Genomic DNA, 18,720 nt, shown 5'->3' with positions numbered 1-18,720 from the left:
TTCTATGTTATTATTATTATTATTATTATTATTATTATTATTATTATTATTATTACAGAGGTTGACTATCAATCCACCTTTGAAACATGAAAAAGCATTCTTTAGGCTTGTATTGACAAGGAGTGTGCCCTCCTCCCTGCAAGCACATAATAATGCACCAATATCATGAGAAACCTAATAAATATTTAAGGTATTAAAAAAAATTAAAAATCAATATATAATATTTTCATTCTCTCTTGCCTTGACTGTCGCATATGTCATTCTGTTCGAATAAGTCCTGGAGTATCTGTCAAAGTTAATGGTTTAACTGTGTTAGTGATGAACATCTATACATGGCAATAAACATTTCTCAAATGATCTTAGCCAAATGTGATTAATATAATCAAGTTCATAGTTGGTATACCCTGCAATTTGGTCATGGACAATCCATGGTCTCCAATCATCAACGATGGAGAAATGTAAGGATTTTATCCATTTTTGAGTCGCTATGAATGACACCCTCATATCATGATCTCCACTAAAATTTACCACCAATTAAAAACACAAAACACAATATTATATTAGGCACGGCATAGTATAGTAATAATAATAATCAGAGAGATTATGTCAAAAAAGAAATATCTCCGGAACCTGAATATTAAAGAACGATAGCCTTTGGTACTAAGGTTAAAATGATGCTCAACAGAGCTCCGAAAATCTTTGTGATATGGCAAGTTAAAATTGCATCTCTCCCATTTACTTATAGTTCCCTACAAAATAAAATAAATAAATAGTGTTAGAAAAGATTATAACAGTGAAGTATTTTAGATGCATAATTAGTAGGTTTACCTCTCTTATGCCAAGAACTTTGCGGACTGAAGGGTCATTTGCCCAATAGAGAGAAAACATGTGCTCGTCCTCCTGCAAAAATGAACTTATAATTTACGAGTGCTAATTTCGGGTGACATTTTTGGAACATGTCATGTTTATCTTCTTAAAATAACAAACTTACGATGCAGCGCGGTTCGGTATTTTCGCTGGTCAATCTTCTTCCGGAGACGAGTTCTTCGACATTTTGGGACTCAATTGAACACAACGGTTGAGAGATGTGCAAGAAATGAATCCCCGAGACACACTGTCGTATATGTTGAAGCTTGGTTATTTTATTTTTCTTTATAAACAATAATAAATAAATAAACAAATCAATCTCGTTTGTACATTTATATAGACAGACCTTTTCGTAGGCTTGCATGTCTTTCAAACATTTGGTATTGCTGGGATCTATGTTTACGTATTCTCCTCCACAATTTTTCTTCAAGGACTGAACAAAAATATAATATAGACTTGATCCACAGTTTTATTGATCACTAAAAAAATATAAAACTTGGTCAATAATATATACTCGAATAAAAATAAGGTCACCTTATATAGTTCGTCAGATATAAGAGCCATTCTATTGGCAAATTTGACGTAAGAATTTTCTTCTAAATGCGGATCAGTTACCGGGTTCCCAAGAGCGTATCCCTGAGAACTCATAATTATTTTTATCATATCATTCTTGCACGTAGCAAAAAAATTAAATATATTATCTCCGTTAAGTAAAAAAATTAAAACCTGAGTTCAGAGAATATATATTTGAACAAATTAAGCTCCTGGTTATACATTTAGCATTAAAATCACATAAGTAAAAAAAAATTTAATTTGGTTAAACTCAGGATATATATTTGTTATTTTCCTTTGTAGATTTATTGATTTTCTTGCATTGTTCCAAAAAAAGTAATCAGGTAAGGTATTCAAAATAAATAAACTAGTATGAACCTTGAGATTTATTGCTGGTGCAACGCCTTCGTCATTCTCTACACAACCAAAAAAAAAAAAAAAAACAAATTTGAATATACACAAAGTTATCTGAGTAGTGAATTTAGATAAACATATAGTTATTGAATTCATTAGAAGAGTAGATCTACCTTTTGAGATTTGGAGAGCAAGGGCAGGAATTGGAATGCCAGAATACGAACCACCACTCAGATAGAATGGATTGTCCATAAACTCCGGATGATTGATGAACCACTGATTAATAAGAAAGAGCCATAATAATAATAAGTCTAATCCATTTTACATAGCACAAAAAAAAAAAAAAAAAAAACGTAACACTAACCTTCCTCAAAAATTGGTTCAAATTATCAACTTGTTTCACATCTCCGGTCTGAGATGCCATTGGAGTCTCCCCGTAAGAAAATCCGGTGCCAACCGGCGAATCTATGAATATTATGCTACTTGTCTGTACCAGAAATATTGAACCTTGTTCATTGTTGAAATAAAATAGCGTTAAAAATTTGGCTGAGACAACTATATATACCTTTGTCCAAGAGTACGGATTTAAGACCAAAGTGGGCAACAAGGTTCCATTATTGTGCTCCTCCATCTTATAATTGTACTCCAAAGGACCTGCATACGTTACGTAGATTATTATTAAATTACGTATGATTCATGTTATTTTATTTTCCTGATCAGTTTCAAGTTTAAAGAGAAAACGAATAAAATGCAAATTTATGTCTAGTTGTTAATTCCTGCATGAGCTCCAAATGAAACACAAATCAAATAAAAATATATTACATGTTTTTTTTTTCTGTATATGTATATATATATATATATATATATATATATATATATATATTTGGTTCAACAGTCCTTCAAAAAAAATAAAAGTGTAGGCCAGTAAGAAAAATATTAAAATTTATAAATATTAAAATTTAGGGAGGCTTATGCCCATTAGAGTTGATTTATTCGCAACCATCTTTGGTACCATGTTATTCTAATAATCATAAGGCAACTAGGACGAAGGAGCACAAGTCCGTGACTGAGATGTGAATCTTGGAAATCATTAAGTTATTGTCTTTATAAGCATGTTTTTCCAACAATTATTAGTTTACGTTTAGAACATCCCGAATTTTAATAATTATTAGATCAGGAATATATCTTTCTACGCATTTTGTTGATTAAATAGTAGTTTATTTTAGATAATTTCATTTTAATTTGTAATTTCTTTTAAGTATATATGTATATATATGATTCATACAAAAAATTTCGATAAAAAATCTAGTTTTAGTTTATTTATAATAAATAAAATATATTAAATATTAAAAAAGAGTATTTTATTGATATGGCGACATTGACATCAGAGAATATTTACGCATCAATTGGGAGAAAATATAATTATATATCCTTCGAGGACGTAAAAAAATAGCTTCTTTTATTTTCTTGCTCAATGATGGTCGTCGCAGTGATCATCAGTGAAGATTTGTGGCTCACTGTGGCAGAAGATTTAAATTGGGTACCGAGATAAAGCCAAAAATGTAAATTAACAAGGTAATATGCACTAAAAAAAAAACTAGTGGGTTAATTTCTAAAATTTGAAGGGTAAAAAAGAAGTTAAAAGGTTCTACTCTAAAAATTAAGGTCACGTGAAACCTATATATAAAAAAAAAATACTACAATACCATAGACAAAATATCAATGACAAAAAAAAACATACAAAAAACTAATTGTCAATTCGGCACAAGTAAATTCCAAGGGGTGCGGGTACGCATGCAAAAAAAAAAAAAAAAAACCTTTAAAGATATAAGATTTGACTTTGACCTGTTTCATAGACAAGAGCAGAATAGCCAGAGCAACCCGGTCCACCACATATCCAAAGCAACAGTGGATCTTCCTTTGGCTTCCTCTCCGATTTCACAAAGTAATAGAAAAGTTGCACTTCCTCCGATTCACCCACTCCCACATACCTATTCATATAATAATATATATATATTATTTGTAATAAATTCAGTATTGTAAATTTGTATTAAGTATTATATATTTGCGTACCCAGTTTCAAGATAGAAAGGAAGAGGCCCTTTGAATCCCGGGAGAAACTCGATGACTTCATAATCTGATGCGACTGCGAGTGAGATATGTATCGAACAAAATATGTGGAGAAGAACAGTAATATAAAACCATTTATCAACAGATGGGTTTGAGCCTAACAGTCTCGCCATAATATACACACTATATCGTCCTCTTGATATCTTCGTTAATAGATTTTTATATATGACTCGTGAAACATGAGACGCTAATATTGTTCGTAAAAGGAAATACATGCATAGATGGTATCGAAGCTTGCCTATTATCCTATTAATTACTCTGTTGACTTGGCATATATATGGAAATGGATTTGGGTCTATCCCTTGGGATTTTTACATGTACAATGTATAAAATTACAAAAAAAATATTTATAAGATACTATGAATCCAGGAAGAAGTACAATAATACGAAACTTTTAATAAAGAGATTGGCTATGGAAATAGTCCACTTAAACGTTTGACATGGCTAAATAGTCGACATTTGATAAATCAAGTAAATAGTCGCTTTCAAATGTAAATTTTAGATAAATAGTCACTTTCATATACCAAACGTTGACTATTTATCTAAGATTTACGTGTGATTATTTATCTAAAATTTACCAAACGTTAACCGTTTAAGTTTAATGAGCAATAAGAGCAATATGAGCAGATCCGATAATTAAGCTTAATGATTGCTGAAATATTGGTATCATTTAAATTCAAATAATAATAGCTTCTGATCAACAATAACTAGCTAATCACTACAATAAAGGAAAATAAAAGTGTGATAAACTAATTAATAAAAACATAATTAATTAAGAAATAAATAAAATTACAGATAAGTGTAAAAGAGCGTAAGTGTTAAACGTTTAAGTTGAAAAATAATGGATCCTAATAACAAATGTGCTTGCTCTTGCTTCATTATCTCTTACTGTCGTTTTCTCAATTGCGTAGTAATCTCCAGATGGTTGATACAATTTTTTTTAAAAATCAAACAAGATTTTTATATATTTTGGGTATTATTTTCGTCGTTGTTTATAGTAGAGTTTGACATAATAAAAGGAGATGCAAGTCTTATGTGTTTTTAAGTAAATGTTTTTTTCAATTCATTTTGTAATACAGCTCTGCACTTAAGTTTAATCTTTGGTGTATTTATTTTTTTGCTACACGTTTTAATATCAGGTTTGAATTGAAATCATGGTTCAATAATTTAGATTGTCCTTATTAATAAACTTTCAAACTGATTACATTGTGAACAAGACTGTTGAGATTTTTTTTTTTTTTTTTATTTCCATATATTTACAAAATATAGTTATTTACTAATATTAGCCGTTATTAATAGTTGATAACATATAGATTACTTTATAAGGGTTATTTAAAGTATGAAAAGTCTACATTTACTAATACAAGAAGGGTTTATATCACAAACATAATTATATAAACAAGGGACTATTAATTCAGTACGAAATCAGAATGTAGACATCAATTCCATAATTGAATAACTTGTACGATTATAATTGTGAAGAAGTCACTAGTAATGCAAGATGATTAACCAAAACCAGTAATATATAAATATCGGATAATATTCATCAATTTATAGCTTGAAAATCCAAAAGTATTAATCCTTTTTGCCACCACATACAGAAGTTGTTTAGGTTTCTGCTTTCACAATGAAAGCTGCTTGGTTGACCAATGACCATCATTGGTTTTTTTTGTTTGTTTTTGTTTTTTGTTTTTTTTTTTTTTTGCCTTCTTTAGGTAGTATATAGCTGTTTTGTGGCAGCTGCCCTTTGATTCTTCGGTAGCATATGTTCTCGGACTACCTGTCTACAAATTATGGAAATATTCGTTAATCACTGTTAATCAGAATAATATAACAACTGTTGTTACGTTATATGTTGGTATTTTTTAGTACAAGTTGTTTGAAAAGATGTCGGTCTTCATGCTCCAGCTTCTGGTAAGACATCCTTCCTCCTGTGCGCAGACAGTTTTTATGGCAAGTTTCCAGTTTTGCCAGATTGCCTCGCTGGTGACTTTATTGCGTGATATTCGTGCGAGAATGGGTAAGAAAACCCTAGATACACTTCCAGGTCTGTACAGCTGCTATAAAAGCCATGCGCTTCCCCCTTAGCAGCCTCGACGCTTTTGATAAAAATACTTAGAGCTCCTAGACGTGCAAGACCGGCGGATTGGGAGGCTTTGTGTTTTGTTAAGAGCGGTGTATTCTCTCCAGCACTATTCCAAAAAGATTGAGTGTTTGAGTGATTTGAGTTATGTGTTACGTGATTGAAGACTCACGTGCGTTTGAAGACTGAAGTCATCCGAGCATAGGCAGTTGCTCGAAGAGTGAAATTGAGGAGGATCTCAAATTCAGGGGGAGTCCTATTGACTTATGGTAATAGTTACTAGGACCTTGATTTTGCGTTGTAATCATATAAGACCTTGCTTGTACTATTGACTACTATATAGTGAAATCCTTTCCACTGGCAGAGTGCTCCCAGACGTAGGTGTATTGCACCGAACTAGGCAACCATATTGTGTGTCACTTTCTTATCGCACTATTTGTTGTTTATCCATTATCTGTGTTCAAGCAAGTTGTCGGACACATTGTCAACACTTTGTGTGCGACATCTTGTCTTTGTGACTAATCAAAATTCCAATTGGTATCAGAGCAGGCACCTAGATCCTTTGGTGATTTCCTGGGTATTTTTTTTTTCTGATTACCAGATATGGATAGTTCCAGAGAGGGTGGCTCAGTCAATTGTCCTCTAGTCCTTGATGGAACCAACTATGGTTACTGGAAAGCCCGAATGAGCGCCTTTATGAAATCTCTTGACAGCGGAACTTGGAAGGTTGTGATCCATGGTTGGGAAGCTCCAGTTTCTATTGATGACAAAGGAGTCCCAACAGGCCCCAAACCCGAGAAGAACTAGAGTCCTACTGAAGATGAGGCAGCTCTGGGTAACTATCGCGTACTCAATGTCATTTTTAACGGGGTTGATAAAAATGTTTTCAGGCTTATAAACACCTGCACGAGTACCAAAGAAACTTGAGAAATTCTTGTTGTCGCCTATGAGGGAACCACTAAAGTTCGTGCAGCAAGAATTTCCCATAGGCGACAGCAAGAATTTCTCAAGCTTCTTTGGCACTCGTGCAAGTGTTTATAAGCCTGAAAATATTTTTATCAACCCCGTTAAAAATGGCATTGAGTGCGCGAGAGTTACTCAGAGCTGCCTCATCTTCAGTAGGACTCCAGTCCTTCTCGGGTTTGGGGCCTGTAGGGACTCCTTTGTCATCAATAGAGACTGGAGCTTCCCAACCATGGATCACAACCTTCCAAGTTCCGCTGTCAAGAGATTTCATAAAGGCGCTCATGCGGGCTTTCTAGTAACCATATTTGGTTCCATCAAGGACTAGAGGACAATTAACCGAGCCTCCCTCTCTGGAACTATCCATATCTGGTAATCAGAAAAAAAAAAAAAAAAATACCCAGGAAACCACCAAAGGATCTAGGTGCCTGCTTTGATACCAATTGGAATTTTGATTAGTCACAAAGACAAGATGTCGCACACAAAGTGTTGACAACACAGATAATGGATAAACAACAAATAGTGCGATAAGAAAGTGACACACAATATGGTTACCTAGTTCGGTGCAATACACCTACGTCTGGGGGCACTCTGCCAGTGAAAAAGATTTCACTATATAGTAGTCAATAGTACAAGAAAGGTCTTATATGATTACAACGCAAAATCAAGGCCCTAGTAACTATTACCACAAGTGAATACCTAGACCAGGGACTCCCCCTGAATTTGAGATCCTCCTCAATTCCACTCTTCGAGCAACTGCCTATGCTCGGATGACTTCAGTCTTCAAACGCACGTGAGTCTTCAATCACGTAAACACAGAACCCAAATCACTCAAACACTCAATCTTTTTGGAATAGTGTTGGAGAGAAAACACTGCTCTTAACAAAACACAAAGCCTCCCAATCCGCCTCTTGCACGTCTAGGAGCTCTAAGTGATTATATCAAAAGCGTCGAGGTTGCTAAGGGTGAAGCGCATGACTTTTATAGCAGCTGTACAGACCTGGAAGTGTATCTAGGGTTTCCTTACCCATTCTCGCACGAATATCACGCAATAAAATTACCAGCGAGGCGATCTGGCAAAACTGGAAACCTGCCTGAAAAACTGTGTGCACAGGAAGAATGATGTCTTACCAGAAGCTGGAGCATGAAGACCGACATCTTTCCAAACAACTTGTACTAAAAATAAAGCCAACATATAACGTAACAACAATCACTCCCTTTGGTTATTTTTTAGGAAAACACTTCTAGGAACAGTTTTCACACGAGCGTCGTGATCAGAGAAGAGAGTCAAAATAAATGACCTCATGACGCCTATGTGCGACATCTTATCTTTGTGACTAATCAGAATTCCAACAACTAATTCTATTTCCATACAAACATAAAAAAAAAAAAAAAAAAAAAAAAAAAAAAAAAAAAAACCATTTATGTAGCTCAAGTACGGGTCTATGTGGTTTGGATGTTGTGGGTTTCTTTATACCTTTTTTGACAACCATCTTTATCTAGTAATGAGCAATGCAAACATAAATTATTATCTTATATTTGAAACCATTATGAGCAATGCAATACAACCATCTTTTAGTGTTGTCAATCATAATCGTTTTCCATTGATTATTTACAGATTCGATTTGAACACTTACACTAGAGTCAATAATCAATAATAGTTTAAAATTTTGAAATCAAAATCCTAATACCAGAAATCCCTAAAACCCCAACCACCATGCAATACATGCAGAACCATTTTTTTTTTACATTATTTCAAAAAAAAAATCAGAATAGACGTCGTAGATTTGCAAATTTAGTTCTTGATAATCTTTTTATGAAACTTTGTTTTATATGCCAAAATGCAACAACAAAAAAACAGATATACGAACACTTACAGGCAAGTAGCACTTTTGGACAGAAAAGCTACGAACTCCTTCGTCTTCTTGGTTTAATGTTTTCGAATATTACTTTTGTGTTTTTTTTTTTTTTTTTTTTCATACAGAGAATCAAGAACGAAAGAGAATCGCGAAGGAAATATATATTTTTTGCCTTATGATTTTAAAACGCAAAGGCTGCATGTTCATTAGGTAGTTCTAGAAAATCAGAAGACATTAATGCTTGTCATTAGTTGCAAATTTTCAAAAATAAATTTATGATTTTATTAAGTCATTTATTGAAGGAAATATATATTTTTTGCCTTTTGATTTTAAAACGCAAAGGCTGCGTGTTCATTAGGTAGTTCTAGAAAATCAGAAGCCATTAATACTTGTCATTAATTGCAAATTTTCAAAAATAAATTTATGATTTTATTAAGTCAATTATTGACGGTTTAATTAAAGGGTAGTTTAGGCATCACTTTAGAGATAGACTGTTTGGCTATTTACCTAAAGGTTTCCAAACAATGGTTATTTCAAAATGTTATAGTTTGATTTGAGCTAGAAAACTAAAGTGCCCTTTTTTTAATACCAGTTACAAACAAAAGAGAACATAAATTGGATTTCGTCCATTTTCTTAAGAAAATTATAAATAACCAACAAATAGAAACCGTTAGTAATTAAAAAAAATAAAATTGATACTTACAGTTTAGAAGAAAACGACTTAAAAAACCGTGGAAACAAAGGATCACTATCTATAATATATTTATTTTAGAAGAAAAGTTGTCTAACATAGAGAGAAAGAGCGAGAAACCTAACTTTTAATGCCCAATTTATCTCAATCGGTTCCTATTAATATTTGAATAAACTAAATAATATTTAGATTTTCATTAAACCATCGAAAACTATATCCTTTATTTTTAATTCGAAAATAGGAAGGACATTTTAGACAAGTTAAATTCATTAAGTGGGCCAACCGGCTACTAATTTAAAGTTGTGTAAACTTTGGCTACTTTTTAATAGCAAAAAAATAAAAAGTTTATTTCTCTCTCACTTGCCCTATTAATAATCATCCACTAAGTTTTGTCAAGTTATTGATTTTAGTCAACTATTTATATAGGTAACCAATTTTTTTTTTTTTTTATAGTTACAACATTTAATAAAAAAAAAAAAGTTGCATTTTATTATATGATTTTTGCTTAATTACCATTAAATTAGCACCTCTTGCCTACACGGTTGTTTTATATGCTTGAATATATACCTTACTATAGGTCTTTGCTAATTGTGTTTACTCGTCATTAATCATAGATGTAATATTTTGTGCGAATTTCAAACTTGCATATGCTTCTTACATAGATGTAATTTTATAATAAAAAGGTCAGTTCTACAAACTCTCTGTTCCAGGGGCGCAAATAGCAAGGCAATAAAAAATTCAAATTTCTAAATTTAATTACAATTTCTAACAAACAACATGTCTATGAACTTATGAAGTCCCAGTTCTTACAAAGAAAAAAAAAATTCTGAGAAAATATTTTGAAATAAATATTCAAAGATTGATCAAGAAAATATGTTAGAGAGATTGATGATCAATCCATCTCTGAAACATAGCAAAACATTCCTTAGGCTTGTATTGAGGCGCTGTATGCCCTCCTCCCTACGTTTTAAAAAAAAAAAAAAAAAAACCAGAATATTAATCATCATAATTAATCATATATGTGGAACTTGTTTATAGTCTTGACTCTCTTGCCTTAATCGTTGCGAATGTCATCCCGTTAGAGTAACTCCTAGTGTATCTGTCAAAAGAGTAACAAATAAAAATTCCTTCCATTTTAGATTTTACCACGCAAAATAACCATTTTAAACAAACCGATTAATAGTCATCATTTTTAATTCACAATAAAGTAGCCAAGTTAATTTGTTAAAATAATTTTTAACACGGTTATTAAATTTTTTGATGATTTAAATAAACAATTTATCACTTTCAAAAAAATTTAATCTCTTAGTAAACAAAATTATTGCAACCTGACACCTTTTCTTTAGTTAATTAATTTTAGAAAAACCTCGACTATTTCATAAATCTATTAATTTTATTAAACACTTTTGCTATAACAAATAAAGTAAAGTATAAATTATGAGTTAATTAATTTAATTTACCCGGCAACTTGGCCTTGGACGACCCAGGCTCTCCAGTCATCAACAATGGGGTAATTCAGAGATCTTATCCAAGCTTGAGTGCCAATAAATGGTACTACAAAGTCATGATCTCCGCTGAACGATCGGTCAATATTATATATATATATATATATATACATATATATATATATATATATATATATTATTGTGCTTTAGACAATTAATTAATTAACCAAGCAACCCGACAATAAAATACTTTGGTAAATAGACTAATAACCTGTATATTAATGATCGAAAGCCTTTGGCACTAAGGTTTGCGTGGTACTCAATGGTACTACGAATTTCATAGCCATAAAAGTTGTCTTGTAGCTCCGAGTTGCATCGAACCCATTTCTCTGTGTTTCCCTGCTCCACCAAGGCGACATTAATAATATATCAGTACTTACAATATAATTTAATTTATAACCCAATTATAGATTATCTAGAGTTGATAATATATTTGGGATATGCGTGCCTCTCGTACGTGAAGCGCTCTGCGGACATCAAGATCATTGGCCCAATAATCAGCAAGTGATAAACCAAATATATCCTAAATGCACAGCACAATTATATTTTGTGAGCACCACAATATAATAAATAAATATAGAAAGGATCAGAGTACTCAAAAGAAGTAAAAAGAAAAGAAAAAAAATTGTTCGTGTTAGCAAACATAGTCTCTGGCGTATTATGTGTATCGTTTTGGTCCGTATATGCTAATTTTAAAAGAAAACTGAATCTTTGACTTTTAATTGTCATTTTCATAAAAATGTTAATCTATATCATATAATGATATATTGACAAAAACTCAACTATGTATTTAGTGTTTCTATGGTTACATTATAATGTAATTATTCATTTTCACAAAACTAACAACTTGTTTATATCGACAAATATATTTTAATTTTCTCAAAGTTAGAAATATCATTAAAGGTTTTTTTTTCGAAGGACTAAACTGCTACATAATTAATAGTTTTATACTATTTTGTTAAAAAAAATATAATATGAGTGACACCGAGGTAACATACGAAATGAGACAGACGATCCGGATTATAAATAGTCAAGTAAGCAAGAGAAGTTTATCCGTGTGTTTACGTGGCAATTGACGGTACTAATTGGCAATTGATTAGAGTTTTGATTGAGGTTTCTTCTTGGAGTACCAACATTGATTATGTCATGGGTTTTCGGCAAAGCAACGTCACATGTCTCTTGCAAAACATGCCCTGTATTTACATCCGCCACGATCTGGAGAGTCAAGGAAACAAAAATTCAATTGTAATTCAAAGAGATTGAATTAGAACTTGTTTAAAAAAAATAATAAATAAATAAAATGATTTCCTTTAGGAAAGCTTGCATGTTGTTCAAGCACTCGGTGTTGTTAGGATCTACATTCACGTAGTAGTTTCCTCTGCAGCTTCTCTTTAAGGACTGATCAAACAATAAAAGAAAAATCAAAGATTTATGAGATATTAAGTATGCAGTGATCAATTTGCAAAATGTGGTGGATATTTAATGAATTAACCTCGTAGAGTTCGTCGGAGATTAGAGCCATTCCATGAGCAAATTGGATTCTGTAATTGAGATCAAATCCAGTTGTTGCCGATGTTACCGGGTTGCCAATTATGTAACCCTGCCATAATATAATTTTGACCACCATTCACCAGGCCAAATAAAAATAAAAGAATCCTAAAAGTTTTTTTAGTAAAAAGTAAAAACAAATGAGTAATTAATTGACCTGGAGATCTATAGGTGGGAACGCGCCTTCTTCAATTCCTGCATGCAAGTAGAAATTATAAAATAGAGAATTTATAAGATATAGGCCACTTGATTGAAAGTAAATAGCTAATCTTTACTTTATGTATTTTTTAGTAATTAGCCATTTTAATAAATTAAGCAGTTTTTATTGTGGTTTATTTACCATTCTATCATTTTCTTTTTAATAGATTCTTTTCTTTTTAAACTTCGTTGATATCTTTTTTTTTTTCTCACTTATTTCATGTTTTTATTGTGTTTGACTTTCCTTATTTACATGCCATTAAGTTTTAAACACCTGTTACGTTTTTTATTTTATTTTAAATAAACATATCATATCTTTTAATTTGTAAAGAAATAAAAATCTCATTATTAAACGAAAATATAAACTGATTTGTACAAATCATCAACATTTTAGACTTGTGTTTATTTTTAATAGAAAAATCTTGAACATAAAAAGTATTTAACGGAATTGTTGTTTCTAAACAAACGAGAAACCCTAAGTTTAGGAACATGAATGAATGAGGCTTTTAAGTGCCAAATTTTGGATTCATTAAGTTTCCTATTTTGTTGTTAATGCGTTTCTATCATTTTATTTGTATTTATAAAAAAAAAAAAAAAACCTTTTTTTTTATCGTGTAAATGGGATTCCCTGCAAGTATTTATTGGGTTTCATTTACTCTTTCCCAATTTCACGTTTAATGTCAAAAGTATTGCATTCTATGTGTAATAAATATTTTCATTTTCAAATAAAAAATTCGATTTCGAAATTAAAGCCAGTATTTTAAAATCAATATTTTTATCATCTGAATTATTTTAAATTTGAAAATTTTAAGGGTAAATTAGAAAAATCATCCTCATTAAATGAGTTAATTGGTTATTCATTTAAAATTATATAAAATATGGCTATTTAATAATGGCTCAAACTTAAAAAAAAAAAAAAAAAAAAAAGAGGCTATTGTGCTCTATCGCCCTAGAAAATAATCAAAATATCATGGACTATGGACTATCTAGGATTTTTTTTTTTTTTTTTTTTTTTTTTTTTTTTTTTTTTTTTATATAGAAAAGAGAGTATGGACTAGTCTTATGAATTTAAATTAAAAACACAAACGTTTAAAAAATAAAAATAAAAATAAAAAGAAATAAAAACATAAATATTGATGAGTATTTTTTAGAGGGAAATAATCTAAGGACCTGACCACTAAAAACATGCTGAGCTGAAGGACTATGTGAGGAGAACTTATGCATCCACGCAGGTTCAAGCCCTCATGTCGGCTGCTGAACCGATCAAGGAAGATCTCGTGACAGCCACAATCAGGGCCGGCCCAATGATTGTTGAGGCCTTAAGCGAAATATTAAAATGAGGCTTTACAAAAATAAATAAATATAAAATTCAAAAGTAATAGTATGACTTTTTTAACAGCAATTTTTAACATTGTCTTCTTAAATTAAAGAGAAAATGTCTTTGGGTTCGTGATTTTCGGTACTCGTCTTTCCGGAACGGCAATACCGAGAAAGTCGCCTCTGATCTCCCACCCATGGGCTGTTTAGTCCGTTACGGCTCTATCTACCCTCGATCGATCGGTTTGTTGAATTGTTGAGCTATTTTGTTGAATCAGTGCTAATTCGCGAATCAGTTAATTAATTAACTAACTGAATTGAGTTAGAATAATTAATTAACTGATTGGTTGAATTAAGAATTAGTTTAGGTTCTGATTTTTTTTTTGTGAGTAAAGTTAATTTACTAACTGACTGAATTAGGAATTAGGTTAATTAATTGAATGCTTTGAATAGGAATTTGAATGCTTTGAATATGAATTAACTTAAGTTCTGATTTTTGTAAATTTTTTGTGAATTTCCAATCCAAACATTTAGTTAATTAATTAGCGTAACTCAATTCAGTCTGTTAATTAATTAACTGATTCGCGAAGGGTATAATTGTCTGCTAAGAAAAAATGGGCTATTTCCTTAATTAAATGAAACTTAGGTTATTCCCCTAACAAGAAGTGTAAAATGGGCTAATGACAACAAATTTCACATAGTTTATTTTATAAAAAATTCGAGGCATTTTTTTTCAAAAATATGAGGCCTTTTTTTAAAACCTTTTTCACAAAAAATTTGGGGCCTTAAGCCTTTGCTTAAGTGGCCTACCATTAGGGCCGGCCCTGGCCACAATTATCATGCCTGATGTTGATTTCACCACTGATGGTCTCAGAGACATGATGCATACCAATGATGCTGAGATGGAGGATATAAAGGAAGCAGTTTTCCTAGGTATTATCTTGAAGTTGTTTAAGGTTGGTTTGATCACGGAACATGTTGTTATGACTGGTGTTCCGAAGAAGGTTTGGGAGAGGGGTTCTGTGGTGACTGAGGCTAGATTTAGGAAGATCACTGAGTATGCAAGACTGATGGCAATAGTGGCCCTCCATGCATACTCCGCAGGTTATGAAGGGGAATCTATGAGATGGTTCGAATCATTTGATAGGTTAAAGGAAAGTTTCTGACTGAGGCTCGTTTCAACACCATTGTGAAATTGCTAGTTGCTTCAGGTAAGTTTTCAGAGATCATGAAAACAGTGACCGTTGGTGATATCAAGAGGGAAAACAAAGTTCTATCCTATCGTCTGATGAAGATATCCACACCAACTCTGATAATAACTGTTCTGAAGGCTCTAAACTTCTCAGGTATCCATAGGATGTTTAACCCGAATGAACTCTTGGCCTACAAAAACTTTAATGAATCAGGTGTCTTGGCTCAAATAGCTGCAGGTGCCCTTGGCCAGTTCTGTAAGGGAACAATTGATCCTAGGGATTACTACACTTTGCCATCTGACCTACTACTCTATGATCTCGTGTATCTCTGACCGACCTTACTTCCCCAACACAATCAGGAAGGCCAAGATCATCCTTGTTGCTGTCCGCTTTGATTATGGTAAGTGATACCAAGGGTGAGAAAGCTCAGTCAGGTATGACCACCGATGACATTGTGTTCAAGGAACTGGTTAGGGTACATGTTGATGGTGTTGGTAAGGTTCTCCCCAAGTTCATGATCATTGAGGAAGAAATTCAGAACAAGTACACTCAGGTTGACCCAGTTGAGGATGCCCTAATTCACAAGATTGTGTCCACCTGGAATGTCCATGAGTAAGGAAAATTTGGTTCAAGGTAGTTGGTTTTTTTTTTTTTGTGTCCGATCTTTTGAAAGTTGTAGTTGATGGCTCAAGGATGTCTCAAGTTAGTTTCAAGTCTCAAGTGTTGATCACTATTGATGAGTGGTGTTATTTCTAGGTCTTGATTGTCGCTAACCAATTTTTGTCTGCAATGTGGGATTGATCGCCACTTGCCCTTTTGAAAAATCCACCTTGTAGGAGACTTACCAGTCTTAGTAGGCATTCTCCAGCTATTTGGTTCTAACCAATAGTGGTGGTCTTTTAGTAGTTTTTGGTGTTCACTTTTGAATAGTTATTTTCTTTCTTTAAGTAGTATGTCCATTTTGAAAAAAAAAATCTCTGTTCTTGAATGAATCAGAGGGAAAATGTTTTATTCGATTCCAATAAAAAGTGAACAAGACATTCAGCTTATATACAGCTTTTGAACCAAACTAAACGACATACTAACTTTCTAAAACACAAAACTAATAAACGACACACAAGAGAAAAACTGTACAAAAGAGGAAACAAACACAGACTATGCTCAGACTTTTCTAATGCTCAAATAATTGATTAGCAAAATAACCAAAGTTTCAACTTTTCAGCAAAGTAACCAAATTTATGTTTTCAAAAATTTTTTGACAGTCAAATTAAATTTTTTGACGATTATTATAAGCAATTTATCAGTTTCAAAAAAATTAATCTGATAAAAATTTTTTTGAAACCAGATTGTTGCACATTTTAGCTATTTCACTAAATTAAGAAATTTTTTTGCTATTTTACAAATTCATAACTTTAAATTGGCTATTTAACTACATCTCCCTTTTTAATTAACTAGAGCCCTTTTGAAAAAATTATTTTCAAAGTAAGAATTAGTGATATTGCTAGAATATAGATGAAAAATAATTATATTGAAACATATCAATTTTTCGTTGAAAATATTAGGCCATGTTTGGTATTCCTCTCAAAAACAATTTTTTAGTTTTTGAGTTGAAAAAATTGAAAACAAAAATTGAAAACATGTGTAACGATTTTTTTCAGAAACGCTAAAAATAAATATCCAAAATTTATTTTATTTCCGGAAGAAAATTATAAAGGTCAAAGTGCAAGTACCAACAAGTTCATTCAAAATGTCAGCATAAATCGGCGTTACCCTTTGATAATTGGTGGACAAGGAGAGGGATAATAACGCCAGAATATGAATCTCCAGCAATATACACTGGATTTGAGATGAACTCCGGATGATCGATCAGCCACTACAACAATATTGAAATCAACAAGAATAATTAAATCATGTGTATTATCAACGTTGCCAAATAAAATACATGCATGCATATTCTAACTATTTTCATCACCTTGTTGAAAAACTGAGTGAGGTCTCGAACTTGGTTGAGATCTCCGGCCTCGGAAGCCGATGATGGAGTCTTTCCGTACGAAAATCCAGTGTGCACCGGTGAGTCCACAAATATTATACTTGATGCCTACGCAAAATCCAATAATTACACACTTAACCCCTAATTTATTCTTCAAATATTCGAACACGATACCACCCCACACCTTTGTCCAAGAGTATTCATTCAGAATCAAAGTCGGTAAGCTTCCATTGTACGGTTGAACCTTGAATTTAAGTGGACCTACAAAAAGAAAACAATTAATTGAATAACTAAGTCACTAGGATACGGAGATTCGCTAAATAGTACTCATTTTTAATAAATAGCAATTAAGAGGATATTGTATTGTTTGGACTTTTTAGCATTCCATTTATACTCTTAGAATATAATGATTATTTATAATTATTAACGAATATTTACAGTTACTATTTTTTTTACTGTGTTAATAAAATTTTATGGTTATATATTTAAAATTTATCAAAAATATTGAATATATGACAAAACATGAATTATCGTATGATTACGAGAGCCAATAAAAAAAAACAAAAACAAAAAAACTACGACTTTTGTTTTTGGAATAATTACTATTCAATATATTATTTGTTTCGTGATATATTTATTTATATCTACCGATCTCGTAGACGAGGCCGGACCAAGCTGAGCAAGCTGGACCGCCGGTGAGCCAGAGCAAGAGAGGGTCTTTATTTGGGTTCCTCTCTGACTCCACAAAGTAATAGAAAAGTTGCACATCTTCTGATTCACCCACACCCACATACCTGAACAAGCTTCAAATAATAGTGTAGTTAATTAATAACGCCATTTAAAAAGGATATATGTATATTTTAATTAGAAATTAGAGACGATCGAGATATATAATACCCCGTTTGAAGATGAAATGGAAGAGGGCCGTGGAAGGCAGGTAAATGTGTGACCGTTGACCCACAGTCAACACACGCAATCGGAAGCAGTACTACGGCTACCAAAACTGCTGATACAGTTCTCGCCATTTCATATGGTTCTCTTTTCCCTCTTTTTTTTTTCACTCAGTCCATTTTTATTATAATGTTTCATTAATTGGTTGGTATCGCCATTTCCAAGGGAGCGTCGGTGCTATGTTGCATGGGTGTTGTTGACACGCGTTTCAAATGTGCACACGCATAACTTCCACTTATTGTGAGGGTTTTTTTTTAAAGAGTCCATTTAAAGCTCTGTATCGCTTTAAGCTTCTTCTTTTTATAATAGTATAATTTTACTAGTATCTCTGTATGAACCTAATGCGAAAATTAATTTGCACAGCAATCACATATTACTTTTCCCGATGGACATTTTTTTCCATGCAGATCAGGTTTGTCGGTGCAAGCCACACGTTGCTATTGTTGCTGTTAATCATAATAATAACGTAGTGATAATAATAAATCACGTTATTATTTACGATTATTTATTTAAAATTTA

General features: G+C 32.2%; 2 protein-coding genes across 2 annotated transcripts; both read right to left on the bottom strand.

The window, feature by feature from the left end:
- Window positions 1-52: 52 nt before the first annotated feature.
- LOC149391958 (serine carboxypeptidase-like 6) lies at window positions 53-3,772 on the bottom strand. Its single transcript, XM_089621336.1, has 13 exons — window positions 3,619-3,772; window positions 2,339-2,427; window positions 2,138-2,260; window positions 1,947-2,049; window positions 1,798-1,835; window positions 1,402-1,503; window positions 1,214-1,300; window positions 992-1,114; window positions 829-900; window positions 631-749; window positions 404-517; window positions 241-286; window positions 53-136 (listed from the first exon to the last, which is right to left on the bottom strand). The coding sequence occupies exons 1-13, from the start codon at window positions 3,770-3,772 to the stop codon at window positions 53-55; spliced, it is 1,254 nt and encodes a 417-aa protein (XP_089477462.1).
- Window positions 3,773-10,320: 6,548 nt separating this feature from the next.
- Window positions 10,321-18,720, bottom strand: LOC149391957 (serine carboxypeptidase-like 17). The gene is made up of 14 exons (XM_089620078.1): window positions 18,148-18,720; window positions 17,899-18,044; window positions 17,435-17,511; window positions 17,233-17,358; window positions 17,031-17,133; window positions 12,710-12,747; window positions 12,497-12,604; window positions 12,316-12,402; window positions 12,070-12,219; window positions 11,453-11,527; window positions 11,216-11,343; window positions 10,960-11,073; window positions 10,553-10,598; window positions 10,321-10,459 (listed from the first exon to the last, which is right to left on the bottom strand). Exons 1-14 carry the CDS (start codon window positions 18,273-18,275, stop codon window positions 10,376-10,378), a joined length of 1,410 nt encoding a protein of 469 aa, XP_089476204.1. The 5' UTR covers window positions 18,276-18,720; the 3' UTR covers window positions 10,321-10,375.

The sequence above is a fragment of the Urtica dioica genome, chromosome 7 (assembly GCF_054948205.1).
Source record: "Urtica dioica subsp. dioica isolate 48M chromosome 7, U.dioica_male_clone48M_v1_H2, whole genome shotgun sequence".
Taxonomy (NCBI): domain Eukaryota; kingdom Viridiplantae; phylum Streptophyta; class Magnoliopsida; order Rosales; family Urticaceae; genus Urtica; species Urtica dioica.
Note: the sequence above shows the minus strand (reverse complement) of the source record. Positions and strands in the feature narration are given on the sequence as shown.